General features: G+C 52.3%; 7 protein-coding genes across 7 annotated transcripts; 4 read left to right on the top strand and 3 right to left on the bottom strand.

Annotated features, from left to right (window-relative positions):
- Window positions 1-172: 172 nt before the first annotated feature.
- On the top strand, window positions 173-520 carry GLOTRDRAFT_131215 (uncharacterized protein; the record flags this gene model as incomplete). The annotated part of the gene is made up of 1 exon (XM_007870070.1): window positions 173-520. The coding sequence occupies one exon, from the start codon at window positions 173-175 to the stop codon at window positions 518-520; it is 348 nt and encodes a 115-aa protein (XP_007868261.1).
- Window positions 521-2118: 1598 nt separating this feature from the next.
- GLOTRDRAFT_131216 (uncharacterized protein) lies at window positions 2119-2636 on the top strand (the record flags this gene model as incomplete). Its single annotated transcript, XM_007870071.1, has 3 exons — window positions 2119-2209; window positions 2263-2396; window positions 2454-2636. 3 exons carry the CDS (start codon window positions 2119-2121, stop codon window positions 2634-2636), a joined length of 408 nt encoding a protein of 135 aa, XP_007868262.1.
- A 1345-nt stretch (window positions 2637-3981) lies between these two features.
- Window positions 3982-6295, bottom strand: GLOTRDRAFT_117105 (uncharacterized protein). The gene is made up of 3 exons (XM_007870072.1): window positions 6081-6295; window positions 4964-6028; window positions 3982-4901 (listed from the first exon to the last, which is right to left on the bottom strand). The coding sequence occupies exons 1-3, from the start codon at window positions 6163-6165 to the stop codon at window positions 4432-4434; spliced, it is 1620 nt and encodes a 539-aa protein (XP_007868263.1). The 5' UTR covers window positions 6166-6295; the 3' UTR covers window positions 3982-4431.
- Window positions 6296-8045: 1750 nt separating this feature from the next.
- GLOTRDRAFT_131218 (uncharacterized protein) lies at window positions 8046-9263 on the bottom strand (the record flags this gene model as incomplete). Its single annotated transcript, XM_007870073.1, has 1 exon — window positions 8046-9263. One exon carries the CDS (start codon window positions 9261-9263, stop codon window positions 8046-8048), a length of 1218 nt encoding a protein of 405 aa, XP_007868264.1.
- Window positions 9264-10784: 1521 nt separating this feature from the next.
- Window positions 10785-12044, top strand: GLOTRDRAFT_117106 (Metallo-dependent hydrolase; the record flags this gene model as incomplete). The annotated part of the gene is made up of 5 exons (XM_007870074.1): window positions 10785-11162; window positions 11269-11310; window positions 11364-11577; window positions 11627-11711; window positions 11764-12044. The coding sequence occupies exons 1-5, from the start codon at window positions 10810-10812 to the stop codon at window positions 12042-12044; spliced, it is 975 nt and encodes a 324-aa protein (XP_007868265.1). The 5' UTR covers window positions 10785-10809.
- Window positions 12045-12542: 498 nt separating this feature from the next.
- Window positions 12543-12884, bottom strand: GLOTRDRAFT_131220 (uncharacterized protein; the record flags this gene model as incomplete). Its single annotated transcript, XM_007870075.1, has 3 exons — window positions 12543-12683; window positions 12745-12809; window positions 12863-12884. 3 exons carry the CDS (start codon window positions 12882-12884, stop codon window positions 12543-12545), a joined length of 228 nt encoding a protein of 75 aa, XP_007868266.1.
- Window positions 12885-14878: 1994 nt separating this feature from the next.
- On the top strand, window positions 14879-17296 carry GLOTRDRAFT_131221 (MFS Git1p-like glycerophosphoinositol and glycerophosphocholine permease; the record flags this gene model as incomplete). The annotated part of the gene is made up of 19 exons (XM_007870076.1): window positions 14879-14948; window positions 15002-15028; window positions 15083-15091; window positions 15148-15290; window positions 15351-15576; window positions 15632-15692; window positions 15757-15981; window positions 16035-16041; window positions 16092-16123; window positions 16172-16228; window positions 16284-16300; window positions 16354-16465; window positions 16517-16544; window positions 16597-16633; window positions 16681-16797; window positions 16854-16874; window positions 16923-16973; window positions 17033-17115; window positions 17174-17296. The coding sequence occupies 19 exons, from the start codon at window positions 14879-14881 to the stop codon at window positions 17294-17296; spliced, it is 1446 nt and encodes a 481-aa protein (XP_007868267.1).
- Between the last annotated feature and the right edge of the window lie 133 nt (window positions 17297-17429).

A 17429-nucleotide genomic window follows, 5' to 3' on the forward strand; every position in this document is an offset into this window, starting at 1 on the left:
CGGAGTCGACAAGACATTTTTGACTCTCAATGACACTATTATGATCCGTGGCTGGCATAGGTGGAATCCCCAGGTATCAGCCACCTTTTACACAGGACTGCGAACTTCGCTGACCACTATGCGAGTATAGGTGGCAGCGCCTAAGACTCTGCCAACGGTCAAGTGGCGAGAGATGTCTTCAACCATATTTGGTGATTCAGCTACCGGCCTTATGGGATCCAGCGATGTACAACCTTCCCTTATGGGCACGGGCCCTCTGGAGCTGGACGAAGAACCTGACAGTGAGTATGAAGCGGAACCTCCAAGTACTAGTCGGATCGCACGGGACAAGTTCACTCTACCCAAGATTGGCGGAGTTGAGCTTGAGGCATATATCGACCTCACATCCGAATTTCTGCAAGATGTCCTCTCGGACGTGGCTGTGAACCCCAGACCAGTGGCATCAATAAATGCTGGCAAAGCAGCGCACCGAGCTGATATTAGTACATCTGAGGAGGTGGTCTCTTGGGATACTTGGTAGCTGTTCTGTAATTAGCATGTAAATTAGACCAAATTAGCATGCTAATTAGCGCTAATTAACGCGGACCGCGCCGGGGCTCCGCCCCGGACCCCGTTGCTAATTAACGGTAAATTACACCTGCAAATCTGGCCTCCGGCCAGCGACCTGCAAATTAGCAATGCTAATTAGGAGCCGTCCCAAATTTACGGAACCCTAGCGCAAGGGGGGACTTCACTGGCGCGTATCGGAAATGTTCACTAGCCTACTCTACTGTACCTTCCTCCCTCAGTCAGCCATTTAACTAGCATTCATTCTTAACCTGGCCAAACAGCTGCAGACTGACAGCCTGCAGTTCTCCCTGGCAAGACTTACCTATCAAATCGCAAACTTTCCCTCTCTCTACTAGATCTGACCAATGACAACACATACCAGTGCTTTCGAGGTCAGCGCGTAACAATCATGATCAAGAGGGAACGGTCAAGACAGGCAGAGTTCAGCACACTGGTAAGGAAGGTAATCGAAAGCCTCAGTTTTCAACACCTCACAGTACAGTACCTTCAACGCGACATTTCTGATGGGAAGGCCGTAATCGAGTTACTCGTAGAGATCGAAGCACAAAGTCTGAGGAGATGTTAGGTGACCGATCGAGTCTACACAAATTCATGATTTATCAAATAAGGATGAAGCGGATGTGTAACAATAAAAAGTACCTGCGTCGGTACGAATGTACATCCATAGTATCTCGTGACACTTGCAGTAGAAAATCCGCGGTACTTATCACTGCCAGTGCCTCAATCCAACCTTGAGCTGCTGAGAGTACTTCCGCACAACTACGAGCAACCTGTGGATGAATTAATGTCCCAAGGACCGGTCAACTGGCGATAATTAATCTGCGGTCCAGCGCTCAGCTGAGGATCCTCCTGGAAACCAGTGATTTCGTGAGCGGGATCGACAGGGAAGCACTCGGCTGTCAACAGCGCTTGTAGGGAGGTTGGGATTGCGAATTGGCTCGCTGCGCTATTCCTATCAACGTCAAGTGGAGCAAAGCGAATGAAGGCGCCAGTAGCAGCGCCGGGTAGCCCATTGCCCTGCGCGAAGTTTCGGCGTGCAGTTTCGAATGCGTCACGATTGGCCTGGTTGTTGAACGTCGTCACCGATAAGTTGCTGACCATTGGGGGCCGTCTTTGGGAATTATTGCTGGAAGAAGTACGGATGTTTTCAGCAATTTATCTGGATAAAGTGGACTAGCTCACCTTTGGAATTAACTTGATCCACTCCGTTTCATCCCGGGCAGATATTCTACAGACAAAAGCCAAGTTGGCAGTTGGGTTAGTTTTCGGAGTTCCTTTGCCCTGCTGCCTGTTCACGTTGTTCTTTGCATTGTTGGCAAAGGCCCGTGCCCTAGAGAACCGGTTTGTCAACATCGCTGCTGACGATGAAGCGCATGCACGAACGAATCAAGGTCGTCAGTAACGTATAGACCTTGTCCCAGCTCTCCGTTTACGCCAGACCCAAACTGCGGAGGCAGGACCCCTTCGTTCTCGAAGACATGTGCGTTCTTATTTTGCGTACGATGCCAGCCGAGGAATACCGGATTGGCCCTAGAAGAGAGAGTATGGATGGAGTTTGCCGGAATATATTCACGCGGTGATTTGGTGGAATTGGTACCCGAACCTTTGGGCCTAAAGGTGCACTATGAGCGACGGATCGGTACATCAGCGTCTCTAGGGGATAAACCCAAGCACTCACTGCACTACCACTAGCTGCAGGGATCGATGACGTAGCCGTTATGCCGTTCAAAGGCAAGGATGATGTGGCGATTGACGTGCGGTTCGAAGCCAACGATGAGTTGGCTTTGGCCGAAGAGACCGATGCAGCCGCACTCCGGATAGACGAGGTGAGAGTCGCGGACTTGGTCAGTAAGGATGGTATCGAACTTGAGAGGTGAACGGAGCTTGAGCGGCGAACGGAGCTGGTCGTGACAAGAGGGGTGGACGATGGCGAGGCCCGTAAAGAGGATACAGGAGTCGACGAACGCGAGCTAGAAATCCTTGTAGCAACTGTAGTCGACGAGCTCCGCACCACAGAACTACTTCTGGCAGCGGTGGCCCGCGCTGATGACAGTGGACGCGACTGAGGTGCGCCAGGTTGATTAACAACTGCATCAAGCACCAGCGGAGGTGGAAACGACCAACGCACAGATGGTTTTGCAGTAGTAGTCTGTCTGACCTTTGAGGTGGCGGGGGCAACCGTAACCGGGATGGTGGTTCTGCCGACCGTAACCGGTTTTGTGGTTCTAGCAACGGTGACAGGGGGTGCTTTGCCTCCCCCTACTCCTTTACTTCCTTTCAAAGCAGATAACTTATGCCCTTCGAGGATCGGAGACTGGATTGTTTCACGTTACACATCAGTCGAGAAAACGAGACATGTGGCACAAAAATACCTCAATGGGAGCTGCCACGATGCGCCAGAGGGTCGAAGCAAAGAAGGACAGAACAAGGAGACGGGTGAAGTAATCATAAGACATCTTGCATCGTTCTGAGCAAATGACGTGGAAGGCATGTTAATCTGAGCAATGCAGCACACGGTACAGACAATAGCTTACGGGAATTAACGAGTGATTTGAGGTTAAATAGCGGAAGCACCGGGATTCACAAAACTACGGCAGATAAATAAGAAAAGAGACAGGTCGATCAAGTGAATGAAGCATACCAGACGTGAACGAAGAGGAGTGAACACGGTTCTCGCCATTCCTTAGACAACCAACTATACAAGCAGCACTCTGTCTGGATCCCAGTCTGGCATGATAGTCTCGAACTTGGGTGGGACTAAAGTAAGGGATTGGCGTACGACCCTCGTGAGGTGGTTTTCGGTGGAAGGCGAAGAGCAGTAACTACCACCGTAAAATAGAGAATGTAAAGCGGATGTCATGGAACATGATAGCAGGCGACCTTGTTCCAGAGAATTCAAAGGACACTGGAGTGATCGCTCGAGATAAAAGGTCGAGGTGCAGCAATAGTTGACCTAAGGATTGTAATGTGACGGTTCGGTCATTCAGATCACCGCGCTTGTCGGAACCAAGGAAGCTCACTAACTAATTGTGAAACACACCTGTTCAGAGATGGAGGTCGGGAAATTCTGTGTACCCTCGTCGCCAGGTAACGAGGATATTTAATCAAGGGACTTACCATCCTCTGACAGCCACCATCGTGAAGAGTCGGCCCATCCAACCCGTGTTTCCCGTGCATATCTTCAGGACTTCCATACGGCACTCAGTGTCTGCCGTTCATGCCCGTTCATGCCAAGGCGTCAGAAGGAACAATCAAGGGCGACACGGTCAGCACATCGCGATGAGAATGATTGACATGTCGGGGTCCGGCGCCAACGTTATATACCGAGTGACCGAAGCAAGCATACCTAAGTACTGATCTAAGTTGTACTGTACTGATCGGCCAGAGGCTCGGAACGCACCTGTGGGCTAGCGCCGACAAAGACACGTCTTGACTCACTGGACGTCAACACCAAGAAACATACACATTTGAATCACAATGAGATACGACACCACTATTGGGTATATTAGAACTGTAAGACCTGCCCCACAGTGACCAGTCAACGCAGGGTATCCTCATCGAGAAGAATAATAGGAAGTCGATGAAGATGATGGAGAAGGATACCAAGAAGGATAGGATAGAGTATAGATAAGGTACAACCACAAGGCGGACACGGGGCGAGTGGAACTACAAGGGGAGAGTATAGTGAGAAGGTATATAGAGCAACAGAGTAACGCACACTAGCGTACGTCGGCAGAACGCCAAGGCCGTCATACGCATCCTGGAACCAGAACGAGAGAAGGAGTCTACCACCACTTGGGCGGACGGGTTTCGCTGTACACCGAAGCAGCGACCGATATACCACTGCTTAGCTCAAGCAGTCTAGCGTGCGGAACCCATATCATAGGAACCCTCGCCATCCTGTTCATGCGAGTGACGGCCCTCTAGGCTCGTCTTGCTGTGCTCTGATGCCACGGCCATGCTGATCCTGAACGGGTTGGTCTCGCCGCTGAACTGGGCCATGAGTGGCTGCGACGTCGCAGGGGTAGCAGGCGGGCTGTAGAGCGTCCTCATACCGCTTCCGTTGTAACTGGGAGTCGGGAAGGCCGGAGCAGGAGACCCAGGGAGAGAAGGGGTACCGTTACCAGCCTTGCGCGACTCGGCGTAAGCACGAAGCATCTCATCGGGGGACATGACGCTGGCGGGCATGGGTTGCATAGGCATGGCTCCCATGATAGGAGACTTGGGCGGCAAGTACGACGGAGTAGGCGGAGTGGGCAACTCGGCGGCCTGAGAAGTAGGGCTCAGGATGTAGTCATTGTCCCCATCGGCATTCGCACCAGTGCGCATCACTGAAGATAAGATGGCGTATTAGAAACTATAGAGTGGAGAGAAATGTGACGGATGTGCTCACTGGAAAGGGCCGGGAGTACATCAACACTGGGACGAGGGGCAGCACCACCTCCGCTAATTCGGGCCTCGATCTCATCCGCGGTGAGGTCCATAGGACCCGCCTTCTGGGTAGGCGAAAGGGGCTCAGAATCCGCAGTCATACCAGTATCCGTGCGCTGGGGCACGGGAGGTACGAAGCTGCTGTGAAATGCCCGGCTGGTAGCCAGGCTCCGACGAGAGTGCTCACCAGAGGGACGGGTGTCGGCGGCGAACGAAACACGGGAGACCCGCTCGCTAGTATACGCACTCGCCCGCACGCCGGGACGCAGCTGACTCATCTGAGGCACACCATCCTCGCCCAACGGCGCGTTTTCGTGCGTGTAGAGGCCCTGCGCGCCGACGCCCGCCTGCCCGCCACCAAAAGAGAACGACGAGGCGCGGTTGTTGACCGCGATGCTGTTCCTGATGGCGGCAGTCGCGCCCGCGGCGGAGATGGACTTCCAGTCGGTCGAGATCGTGGACATGCGCTTGTCGACCGCCTCGCTCCAGCGCTTGCGTTTCTCCTTGCCGCGTTCGCGGCTGAACTTGATGTACGCGGCGACGCCGAGCGCAACGACGAGGAGCGGGAAGATCACCGCGGCCGCGATGCCGCCCTTCGACGGGCCATGGTGCGGCGTATCAAAGTTGTTCACCACCTCCACCGTGTTCTCGAGCGCGGACGTATCCGCAAACGCGGGCGTCGACCCACTCGAGGGCGAAATGTACTTGGCGCTGAAGATGGGTCCGGCGGGCATGGTCGCCAGGAACGGCGGGTCACCCGAGTTGACGATCGCGAGCTGCAGCTTGACCGAGCTCGTCGCATTCCACCACTTGGGCTTCAGCTCCGCGTCGTAGTTGCCGTTCTTGAAGTTGACCTTCTCCCAGACGTGCAGCAGGGACGAGGTGGAGCCGGGGGCGTAGAGGTAGATGTCGACTGCGGTGCTGTTGAGGCAGGACGTGTCCCACGTCATGTTGAACTTGTCGCTGCTCGAGACGTCGATGGTGTCGCCTCCCGACGGAGACTTGTAGAAACCGCCGCTCGAGCATGCTGCGAGAGGCGTCCATACACTTGAACATCAAAATCGACGGGAATAACTCACTGTCTCGTTTCTGCTTCTGCACCTTGTTATAGTGGGATCCGGCATGGCCGACTCTGCCAACCTTGAAATGTTGGGAACCAGTCATGTTAGATATGTGCTTTCTGCGTCGTGAATAGAAGGAATGTCGGTAGAAAAGAATGTGGCCGCAGCAAGGTGCGGGGCGGGCGGGGAAGAGGACAGAAAGGGAGGGAGGGCTGGACTCTGAAGACGACGGCGGTAGAAGGGAGAGCGACGGCGACGGCCAAATACAGCCGTCAACAACGGCGCCGGGCATCATCTGGCCACCGCGACAACACAGCATTGCCTTTTTTGGTTGCCATACTTCAAGCAGCATCTGTACATGTTTCCTTGAATCAACTTTCGATACAATGCGCAGAACTATCTTTTGAGTCGGCTCACTGGCAGTTGGTTGCGGGAAAACCGAAGGCATCTGCGTAGCGCTATGGCGGCGCATATTCCCAGCGCGGAACGTGCAGGCGCTGGAGAAAAACAATGAGGATGGCGTGTCCACGGATAGAGTCAATACTGCTGGTCTTCAGTCTTCCAAGTCGTGCTGGCAAGCATATCCATCATATTGTGATACGCTCATACACAGGCGCTGACTCACAACTGTCAACTACCCGCACCCCATTACGGCGGACAGATATCACGTACTATCGGCTTTCGCAGCACTTACATGCCTTTTGCATATGCGCTATTTTAGACCCTGAAATGAAGTATCGGTAGGAGATGAATACCTGGGATGGGTGGTCGTCTCTGTATACATGCACCCATGCTACCACCATAATTTCCGAGTCGCGCTGGATGTTCATGGGATGGGACTTTGCGTGCGGCAGCAACAAGGGGAGCATCGCATTTAGAAGGGGTGTCCCGGCACACCCCCGACACAGGGAGTACAGCGATCATCTCCCAACAAGCTTACCGCAGGGGCCCTGATTGTAAGCCACGCAGGCCTCAAGGCGCTCTCTGACGAGCCGAGCCAGTTGCCCGAAGAAAGGCCAGTGCCCTGGACACTATGGAGCAGGTGTCACACAGTGGACGTTCATTGTACACAGATTGCCTTCGAGTAGTGGAGCTCATATTGCTGAAGGAGTGCGAGGATATACGCGCATGTATCGACCAGAGGTCCAGCTGCTGGTGCAATGTCGTGACCCGTGCCTGGAGCACTCTGCCCTCGTGCAGAATGCATGCAGGAGGACCTCAATGGGTTTCAGGGCGCATATATGCAGGTGAGTGAAACTAACCGATGTATTATTCCTCCCGCCCCCAGCTCCCCACGCCCGTCTCAACCTGATTGTCTGCCTCCCCTCTCCGAGGTCGCGTTTAGTCATAGCAGCCTTTGCTGGAACGGGGGCAGTAATTGATCCTCTCTCAGAGAAACCATAGCCGCTCGATCTGACTTGCACGCACAGTATGTTGGACTATGAATAATGGGCCCATTAAACACATGCGGTCCTATACATTCCACGTAAAAGTGTCAACGTATTCTGGCAAAAATTGCAATTTAAGCGGGTGTCGCTCGGTCGATATTGTCAAACGCCGATGCGTTCTCACCTGTATGCAGCTGCAGACATTCACGAGGAATTTATGTGCCCAATTAAACAGAGAGCGAGCCAGTGTGTGCAAGGTATCATGCCCTGCATATTCCGGCGAAGCAGGTGATGGTAAGGAACAGGAGCAGACAGGGATTGCGGACGCGTCCTGGACGCGCCAACTTAAATGAGTCACGTGTAAACTATCACGTGCATATGTTTTCCGTCAAATAAGTAAAATACAGATTCGGGAATTTACACGGGAATGCTGAAAGCTGTGCCTCTACCATGACATTCCACCTAAATATAATTCTACATATCTGTCATCCGCGCTGGCTTAGAGAAGAGGCAAGAACAACAAGGAAAAATAATCAGCACCCCGTTCTCCTTGCGTACATCCCAGCTGCAACCTAACCACCTCTTCTCCGCCAAATTATTCCGAGTCTTCAAGCTCACTCATCTCGTCTTCGGTATCAAACGTCTCTTCCATACTCAACTCGCTGATTCTGAATGGAGTAAGGAAGGTGAGAGTCCCGACGACACCCTGCAGGCGCTTGACAGGTCCATGGGGCCAGGTCTGGACGCAGCGGACATCGAGACGCTCCAGTTTTTGCCTTTTCTCAGCTTTCCTAGATTTCAGTCCAGCAGATACATTGCGGGCGAATTTTTCGTCAAAACAGCAGGTGCCGTCCTCTTCGATGACGAGGTGCTGTAGACGAGGGAATAAAAGTGGGGCTCCCCCCTGAGAAGATAGCGCCCCAATGAACTCCTGGTCGGCGCCAGTGACCCACAGCCTACGGACATTCACTAGTGCCCCAAGTTTTCGCTTCCAATCGGCTGCCATCATAGGTATTTCAACCTGTAGAGACGCCAGATCCTGCGAAACTAGGAAACCGAGCAGAGCATCCCTCACTCCATCATCCCCTTCCAGCCGAGATAGATGTATTCTGGAACGGGGAACGGAGATGGTCATAATTTGACTTGACGGTGATGAGCTACCCTCCGGCGCAACCCGCCAAGTAACGTAGTCTTCGTACCGCTCTGTAATGATGCTCTCCCTCCGCGTTTTTCTGATAGCTAGTTTCGTCAGCGGATGCGCAGACACGACATTCTGAATGAATGTCTGTATCGGGCTGAGCACCTCCGTCATCAGAAGCGGTTTACTGTTGGTCCGATACTTGTAGTACAAGCCGTTCAGTACCATCCGCAAGTCGGTTCCCATAGGGACATCCAGGCTTGAGAGGAGTGTGGCGCACTCGATAAGGTTTGCCTCCAAGGATAGCGACCGCAAATGTGTCAGGACTGTCTTGGGTTCTCTTCCCTGCAATCCCGACCTATATCCATTGCGGTCATCCGGAATTAGCACGCATCCAGAGAGTTCCAGTGTTTCTAGGCGAGGGAGCGCCGAGAGAGTAGAGAGGATAGTGGAAACGCTCATTCCTTGTGAATCCCCAGTAATCGATAGACAAGTCAATGTTGGAAGAAGCAGATTCTTGTACACGGCCAGGCGGAGATCTTTCACTCTAAATTTCTGTAAGCTTGGAAGCTGGAGCTTAGACATCCACTTCAGGGAATTCGTGTCGCCGTGGATGTACCGCTCCCCGGAGAGCGCAATGGAGTGCATGTTCCGTAGGTTCTGCTTCCGAACCATTTTGAAACCTTTCGGAGGCTTATCCCAGAGATGAAGATCTAAAGAGCGGATACGAGTAAGATTTTCCAAAGCAATTTTAAATGCCTCCACTGCAGGATCATTCTTTCTAAGGTTTCCCACCACCATGAGCGGACGCTGTGCAGATTTCTTCAACAGCTCCTTCAGGTGGGATGGCCTCTCGAGGCTAATACGGGACCATAGAGCCGGGGTTCCTAGAACTACATCCCTCCAGTGACTGCATACGTTGGAAATTCCGAGAAGGTAGGAAGGGTTGGCCTGCGCACACTCTTCCCATGCGAGCGTTATGATTTTGACAAGTAATTCTGTTGGGAGGCGCGCAACAGGTAGCAAGCCATTGCGACCGCGCCGAAGTCTTGCAAGTTCCATCACACATCGCGCGATATGTTTCTCTGCATCGTCGAACATCGCCTGTGTGGCGGGATCCAGCCTAATCTCGCCAAAAATGTCGGCCGCACTGAAAAGAGGGTGACTAAGAGAAGTCGCTAGGTGATAGGAAAAGGTCGAACATACGAAGGAATACTCTCCATACTTTCCTCAAGCGTCAGTTCGCTGAATATCGCGTCGATAGGGATGCTGGGTGTGAAGAGGTCAGAAGAGAGTGGCGCGTGTGACTGCCACACCGGCGCGAGTGGCAATACGAGTAGTACAGCCACGAGAATGGGTAAACGTATTTCCGGCAACTCGGGAGCTCTTGAAACCTACATATATACATTATTTCCTTATGAATGCTCACTACGCTCGTAACTGGAAGTATGACAGCCGTTTGCAGTTCGATGGGCCCATTTCTCGAAAATCATTTACAGTCGGACCATGTTGGAGAAGGAAATTCAAGTCCCCAAGACCCCAATATCAGACCACTTGGACTTCGTTTAATTTCTGGGACATCCGTGGCACCATGTCCGACACACTCCGACTATATGTGACTTTCTGACGTGACGGCCTATCGATCTGCAAACGGCTGGAACTGGATGCTGTTCGACACGTTCAAGGCGCCAAAGCTACTTCCGCCTCTGTTTACGTGCTTATTCTGCCCTAGGAACGGCTCCATTGTCAGCGGATCCGGAGGTAGTAGATGTGCTGTAACGGCTGAGATTAGATTCCGTTGTCAAATTGCATGCCCCTCTTCTATCATACCTCTCGGTTCATTCTTGCGCCAGTCGCTGTGGCAAGGCTCTTGAACTCATCCTGCCACCGGGGGGTCAATGGGGTGGTAGTCCAAACCGTTCTCACTGTAAGCTGTCAGCGTCTGTAGCCCTTTACCGGAGATTCACACTAGTGTAAGAGTAATAGTGAAAGGAAAGAAGACAAACCGAAATTATAATATTAATATTCGATGCGTTGCTCTGGCACAGTGGGAGATTCAGAGTCAGACGCGCGTAAGTGACACGTGCATATTTTTTTCCCGACAACATTAGCCGAACTTAGTAATCGCGCCATAATGCCGAAGCTTGTCCTACAACTACAACAAGTTACCTGTCCTCAATTTTACCGCTTGCGATACTTATCATCCGCGCCGACGAGGAGAATGGGAAAAAACAACAAGAAAAAGCTTCAGGTCCCACACGAATCCCATCTCTTGCTCCCCGCACACCCAAGTTGCAGCGGGTCGGAGCAGATAGTCGACACGCATACGCATTTGGTATCTACCTTTTCATCGTACCAGAGCAAGTACCGCGAAGGGAGATATGGCAGCATCTTCGATTTCGTGAAGGGTATATACACCCAGTCCCGCCACAAAGTCGAGGCTATCGTGGATGTGTGGTGTGAAGCACCGGTGCAGAAGGTATGGAAGGAGTTGGCGGACTCGGCGCTTACTGCGGAGGGGAGACGGGATAACTGGGGAGGGATCGAATATTGGTTCGTGATGGGTATGTCCCTGCAAAGTGGGCGCAGATCCGTGACCTGACTCTGGAAATGCAGGAGTACACCCGTAAGCTATGCAAGCCTCGCGTCCGTTTAAGCCAACTGAAAAGGGTGTGCCTAGTCACGAAGCGAAGCTTTACACTGACGATGTCGAGAAAGATATGTTCGTATCTCATTGCGGAAGTAGACGGATTTCCTCTAACTACGCGTACCTAGTCTAGATGCCATGACCCACCCGCGCTGCGTTGGCTGGGGCGAAATCGGGCTTGACTACCACTACGACAACTCGCCCCGCGAGATCCAGCAGGATGTCCTGCGCAGGCAACTGCGACACGCCGTCCGGCTCGGGAAGCCGCTCACGATCCACACGCGCGAGGCGGAAGGAGATACCGAGAGGATATTGAAGGAGGAAGTCCCAAAGGATTATAGAGTACGATCTTGAGGTCTATACAGAGGATCTTTGCTGACTGGACCGGCAGATACACATCCACTGCTTTACCGATTCGCCCGAGTTTGCGCAGAGGCTGCTGGACCACTTCCCCAATCTCTACATTGGGATAACAGGTACGTCTTTCCCCTTGTCCCGCTCTTATTCCGTTAAATAACACATCAGCAGGCGTGATAACGTACTCGACCAACCTCAACACCTCCGCCGTCATCCGGCATCTCTCATCCACCCCTCCTCTCCGCATCCTGCTCGAGACCGACGCGCCGTTCATGATCCCGGCAAACCTCTACTCGTCGCTCCCCGCGCTGAAAGGTAAACTTCCGCTTTGCCACACAGCGATGATCCCCTGGACGGCCGAGTTCGTCGCGGGCGTCGTCGGGGAGGGGTGGGACACCGAGAAGGTGATGAAGGAGGCAAATGAGAATGCAAAGAAGATGTACGGCGTGTGATGCACCCAATAACAAGTTCACAGTCTATGGGGCGTATGAGAATGCCGTTCCCAAGGGATGATGGAGAGTGTTACTCGCCGCGGTAGGCTAGGGAGCACTCTCCGTGGTCTCTTGGGCGCGCGCGTTCTCATGCTCTCAGAGCGTCGTGACGAGTATCGTTTAGATCCATCGTGCCCTAAGCCTCTACAGCCCGTGTTCGGCATGTCGTTGCTCTTGCACCGCGGTGCGAGTTTCCGCGTCCCTTGCCGCGATGCTTCCAAGGAAGCCATACAACTGATGCTGATCCAGCGTCCTCATTATTTCTCCCACGTACCAATCCATGATCAGTCCTTCGCTATGCGGACCACTTGCGCGATTTCAAGAAGTCTATTCCAAACATACAATGCGTTCCAGTGCGGACGTTACAATCAAAGTAAAGAACCACTCAGTCTCCCTTTCGTCTTCACACACTCTTTGGGCTTCAGCAGAGCCAACGCCTCCACCACCCAGCGCAGCCGATTATGCCTTGTTACCCTTAGCACCGCCAGCCTTTCCTCCAGCGCCGGCACCCGCAGCGCTACCTGCGTTCGTATTGCGAGCAGCAGCGGACTGAACACGAGCGGGGAAACTCCCCTTGCCGGTGTCGTTTCCCCCCTTGGCCTGTGCGCCCTTGAGCGTAAGTACCGTGTTCGCTCAGGTTAAGAGGGAGTGTACGACTTACTTGCGTGGACTGGATGCGCGCGGAGGCGCTGCCAGTCATCTTGTTGCCGCCGGACGGCGGGGATGCTGTGGGTGTGCGTTAGACCCGTTGTCGGCGTGATGGAGGGACAGGCTCTCACTTCCAGTGCGTTTTCCGGCCATGTCGATGCTTGTTTGGTGAGTGGGAGGAATGGATGAGTTGTTTTGAGCGGTGAGTGATGATTGTGATGACTCTCTAGACCGTCTAGAGCCCTCTCTTTATACGCCTCTGACCAAACGATGATCTGTACATTCGAGGGCAAAGCTTGATCGTCTTTCCTGTTTCTGCAGGTTGTGCGTTTGAGGCGTTATCCCCGTTGGCTGACGGATATCACGAGACCGAGCGTTGCTTCGATGATGCGCTCCGATCTGCTTTTGTGCTTCATCTCCGCGTTCATTGATGTCAGTGGATATGAGGGATATTCATTCGTACTGTTCGACTATGGATAATCGAAGGCGGGTCGACCAGCACTAGGATCGTCTGTCTGGATGCGGCGCGCGGTTTCTCCGATGCGAGTGCTCCAAGAGTGTTCCCCTTCCTTTAATTCTTCGAAGGACGCTGGCTATGAGACTCCCAGGTAAGCTTGCATCTAATGGCTGGCGTGCGATGTTCTTAGCGGTGCTGGCGAGGGTGAATATCGATGCGTGCCCTCAGGTTAGAGCGGCGACGATGACGCGAACCGCAGGGGTCTATTCAGCGCCCCATTAACGATTCGCCTCCTAGAATGCACACCGTAAGAGCCTATCTATATCTGTTGAGTTGCTGCGTTGATTTTGTGCGGATGTAACTCTCTTGCCTATCTCGGTCCTACGTCCTGCTTGCAGCGATAAAGATGTTGAATCTGATTTTCCTATCACGGGTCTGGATATTCACTTCGTCATGGCACGATAGACTCAGACCCTTGGCAGCACAGATAAAGCGTCCCGTCATGCCCTACTCAGATATCCCGTGGCGAAATCTCGGGATCGCCAGGCCTTCCATCTTATCCCTCTATACATAAGGATGCGACGGACGACCAGTGAGAGATCCCTTTATCGCAATAATGTCGGCTTATAGGTTTCCTCCACGCAGATCGCCCGCGCAGGTCACCCAGTTCCCTCAAGTATAGCAAGGCGCTTGCTCCGGCGGTCGACGCAGGATATACCAAGTATCCTCCTTATGTCTGAGAATCTAGACGTTGGTTATCCGGAGGCCTGAATGGGTCCTTCTCAGCTACTTCGATGACATGTCGCGGTCCTCGTCTGGTAGGGATAGGACCAATTGAACGTTTCGGCAAGGTCCGGCTTGCCAGCAACACTGGTTGAATTGACGATATTCAATGCCCACTATGCTCAAGGTCATTTCTGCTGAACATCTCGCACCCATGCCAATTCACATCTTTCGAATGCGTCTGGAAAATGGAACCGTTTATTCCCGTCCCAAGATCGCCACAACGGTTAAACATGTAGACTGGAATCGGATCCTTGCGACACATCGGTTCCTCGCAGGTGATACCGAGCCTCTTCTAGGTGAATGTGCCCGTATACCTCAGGCTCCTCATCCTACTTTGCAATGGGGCCCGGCGTCGTGGCGTTCAGGTTATGATCCAGGAACTGCGATATCATAGGTCTGCCGGGCGCACGTTCGTCTCAGCTATTATAGGACGGAGCTTGTTATCGGAGAGATTCCGACTCGGCATAGCTCGACGGTTCCTTGCACTTATTGCTACGTGACTCTTTGTTCAATGGTGATGCTTTTTTGCAGGTATTTGAGGACTATTAAGCCCTCGTCATGCGACGAAGAATCACGCAAGACGTCTGAGCTAGTCGGGACGGACTCATTGGGATTTGGCTTGCTGACCTCTCTGTCACTGCGAGCCGAACATGTTGGTATGTGTCTATTGCTCGCAGTGCTTCTCCATCTGTCAGTTTGGGTTCACCATATAATTACTTGGCCTTCTCGCTGCTCGTACCTTGAGCTCTAGGCAAACGAGCGACTTGGGTATATATACGGGATGGATGCACCACAAGTCTTCGGGCGCCCTTTGCTCCCTGCTGGTCTACAGAGCTTCCCCTCATGCCTGGCAAGACAGAAAGAATGCGTTGGTCCCAGCTTTCCCTTATGTTTGCGTTCGTCGATGTCCCATTGCAAGCTTCCTCCATCTTCTAACACGATTTCCAGATCTGGGACGGCGTTGTTCTCTGACGGTAAGCTCCTTATCTGGGTCTCTAGTTCAAGTGGAATTGAAGTTTATTCGCAGGATACGCTAATGGAGTCATTGGCAGTGGTAAGTCACAGTTTTAGTAGTGGTTGCATTCAAAGATTCACTGCACAATAATAGTCAACACGAGTAATACTGTCCTCCTTCTCTTTTGCGATCTCAAAATAACAGCACGGGTCGATTAGTCCTCACACGTATTTACGGCAAGGCAGCCATGACGAAGAACAACTATAGTACAACCCTTTCAAGTCTGGCTTTTGCCGGCACGATTGTAGGGATGGTAAGCTTCGGCTACTTGGCGGACAAAGTGGGTCGTAAGTTCGGCATGGTGCGTATTTGTCTTAGATATTCGTCCTTGCACTTTGTTCACTTACGAATGGTGTATAAGATGTTTGCATCAGGTATAGTGGCCGTGTTCTCGGGCCTTTCTGCTGCATCCCACGGAGCGAATGGTAGCCTTGGAGGAATGTTGGCGATGCTTAGCGCATGCAGATTCCTCCTTGGGATTGGGATAGGTGCCGAGTACAGCTGCGGTGCGGTCGCCGCCGCCGAGTTGTCAGAAGAAGCAGCTATCAAAAAGGCGGCGCAGCATCGATGGTTTACCTTGTCCACAAGTACGTGTGTAGCTCAATCATTTTGATCCTTCATTTCATCACGATGGGTGCGCAGATTCCGTGCTGAACTTTGGAATCGTCGTATCTTCGTTTGTTCCGCTCGTGGCATACTGGATGTTGGTTTGCTATTCCACCTATGTCTTGCTCCCAGTGTCCCTACTAAATGATACGCCCCAATAGTTTCGGTGACAACCACCTAAGGGCGGTTTGGCGACTGTCTTTGGGGCTAGGCGTTGTTCCGGCGATCGCAGTATTCGTGTGGAGAATGATGCAAATGGAAGAGACACCAAGCTATCGGAAGGACTCAATGAAGCGCGTAAAAATCCCATATAAGCTTGTGATTAAGCGATATTGGCGAAGCCTCCTTCCGCTCTGCATCGTCTGGTGCATATACGACTTCATCTTGTGAGTGTCCGGCCTCGTGATTCGTGTGCTCTACTCTGAAATGTTATTTACAGGTACCCAGTATGTTTTTATCCCACGATCTGTACTACAAGTTCGCTCAACAACTTCAGTTCGAAATTTTCTCGTCAACAGTCATCAACACGTATGTTGTGTAAGTTTTGTCTGCGACGATCCTGACTTATTCTACCAGTATCACAGGAGGCTCACAATCACTCGAAGTAATTTTTGGCTGGAATGTCGTTATCAAGTGCGCCGCCTGTCCCGTTGGCCTTTCTTTCGATCACTAAGAATCTGTATACCAGTCTGCTCTACATGCCAGGTACGTGCCCTCTTTACGTTCTACGAGCATTTGATGGAAGAACGATTGTGAAGGGACGATAGGGGGTGCATTCCTCATGGATGCCATAGGGCCGAAGTACTGCCAAGCGTTGGGATTGACTCTGCAAGCCGTGGTTGGCTTCCTTCTCAGTGCCTTATACAAGCCGTACGTTTTCCAGCCGGGTGTCAGCTTCCTTTATAATGACCGTTTGCTCAGTCTGACAGAACATGTCGCCGCCTTTGCAGTGAGTGCGCTCTGTACTGAAGCAGGAGGCAGCAGACTGACATGGTGGGGAGATTCTTTACGGCCTCTTTCTGAGTTTCAGCGAAGTTGGTGAGTCGGCAATGATTAACCCATAAACAGCTCTTGACGCTGGGTAGGTCCGGGTAACTGCGTCTTCCTCTTGTCCGCGAAGACGGCTCCGACTGCTGTGCGGGGTCAATTCTATGGAATAGCCGCGGCTGCTGGGAAAGTCGGTGCGCTTGCAGGTATATGGGGTATGTCTACCTCTCCGTGGGCCGTATCCTATTATATTGACAGGTGCACTCTCTAGCCTTCCCAGCCATTACCAACGGTATGAAGCTTTGAGGTTGACGCTCGCTATATACTCAAATTGAGGCAGGCTTCGGGAATAGCATTTTGGCTGAAACGGGGCCCTTTTGGATAGCCAGCGGTACAGTATTCATCTCACGCGGTCATTCGCATGGTGGTTTCAGCTGACATCACCGATAGGCTTGGTTGTCTTTAGCACCTTGGTAACAATATTCATGGTGAAACCATTGTCCCATGATTGTATGATGGAAGAGGACCTATTGGTACGTTGCGCTGACTCGTGAATATCACGACATCCCATCTCTGATATGGATCGTTCAGTTCCGAGAATATCTGGAAGCTCACGGATTTGACACCTGCTTGATGGGGCTTCAAGATGAAGTTACGATAGGATCTGACGCATCTATAGATAAATTCGATCCCAGCGTGCCTCAGGAAAAGTAGATGCTCATGTCGTAATCATGGGAAGGGAAGCCTTGCTGTACAGGTTCTGATGTGCAGTGTGCTATTATAGTGGTTCTCGAAATCTCAGGCCATACGGCATTAGCGCATTTATGCCGCATGAAAGAATCGAGCA

Source organism: Gloeophyllum trabeum (genome assembly GCF_000344685.1).
Source record: "Gloeophyllum trabeum ATCC 11539 unplaced genomic scaffold GLOTRscaffold_00011, whole genome shotgun sequence".
NCBI classification, from domain to species: domain Eukaryota; kingdom Fungi; phylum Basidiomycota; class Agaricomycetes; order Gloeophyllales; family Gloeophyllaceae; genus Gloeophyllum; species Gloeophyllum trabeum.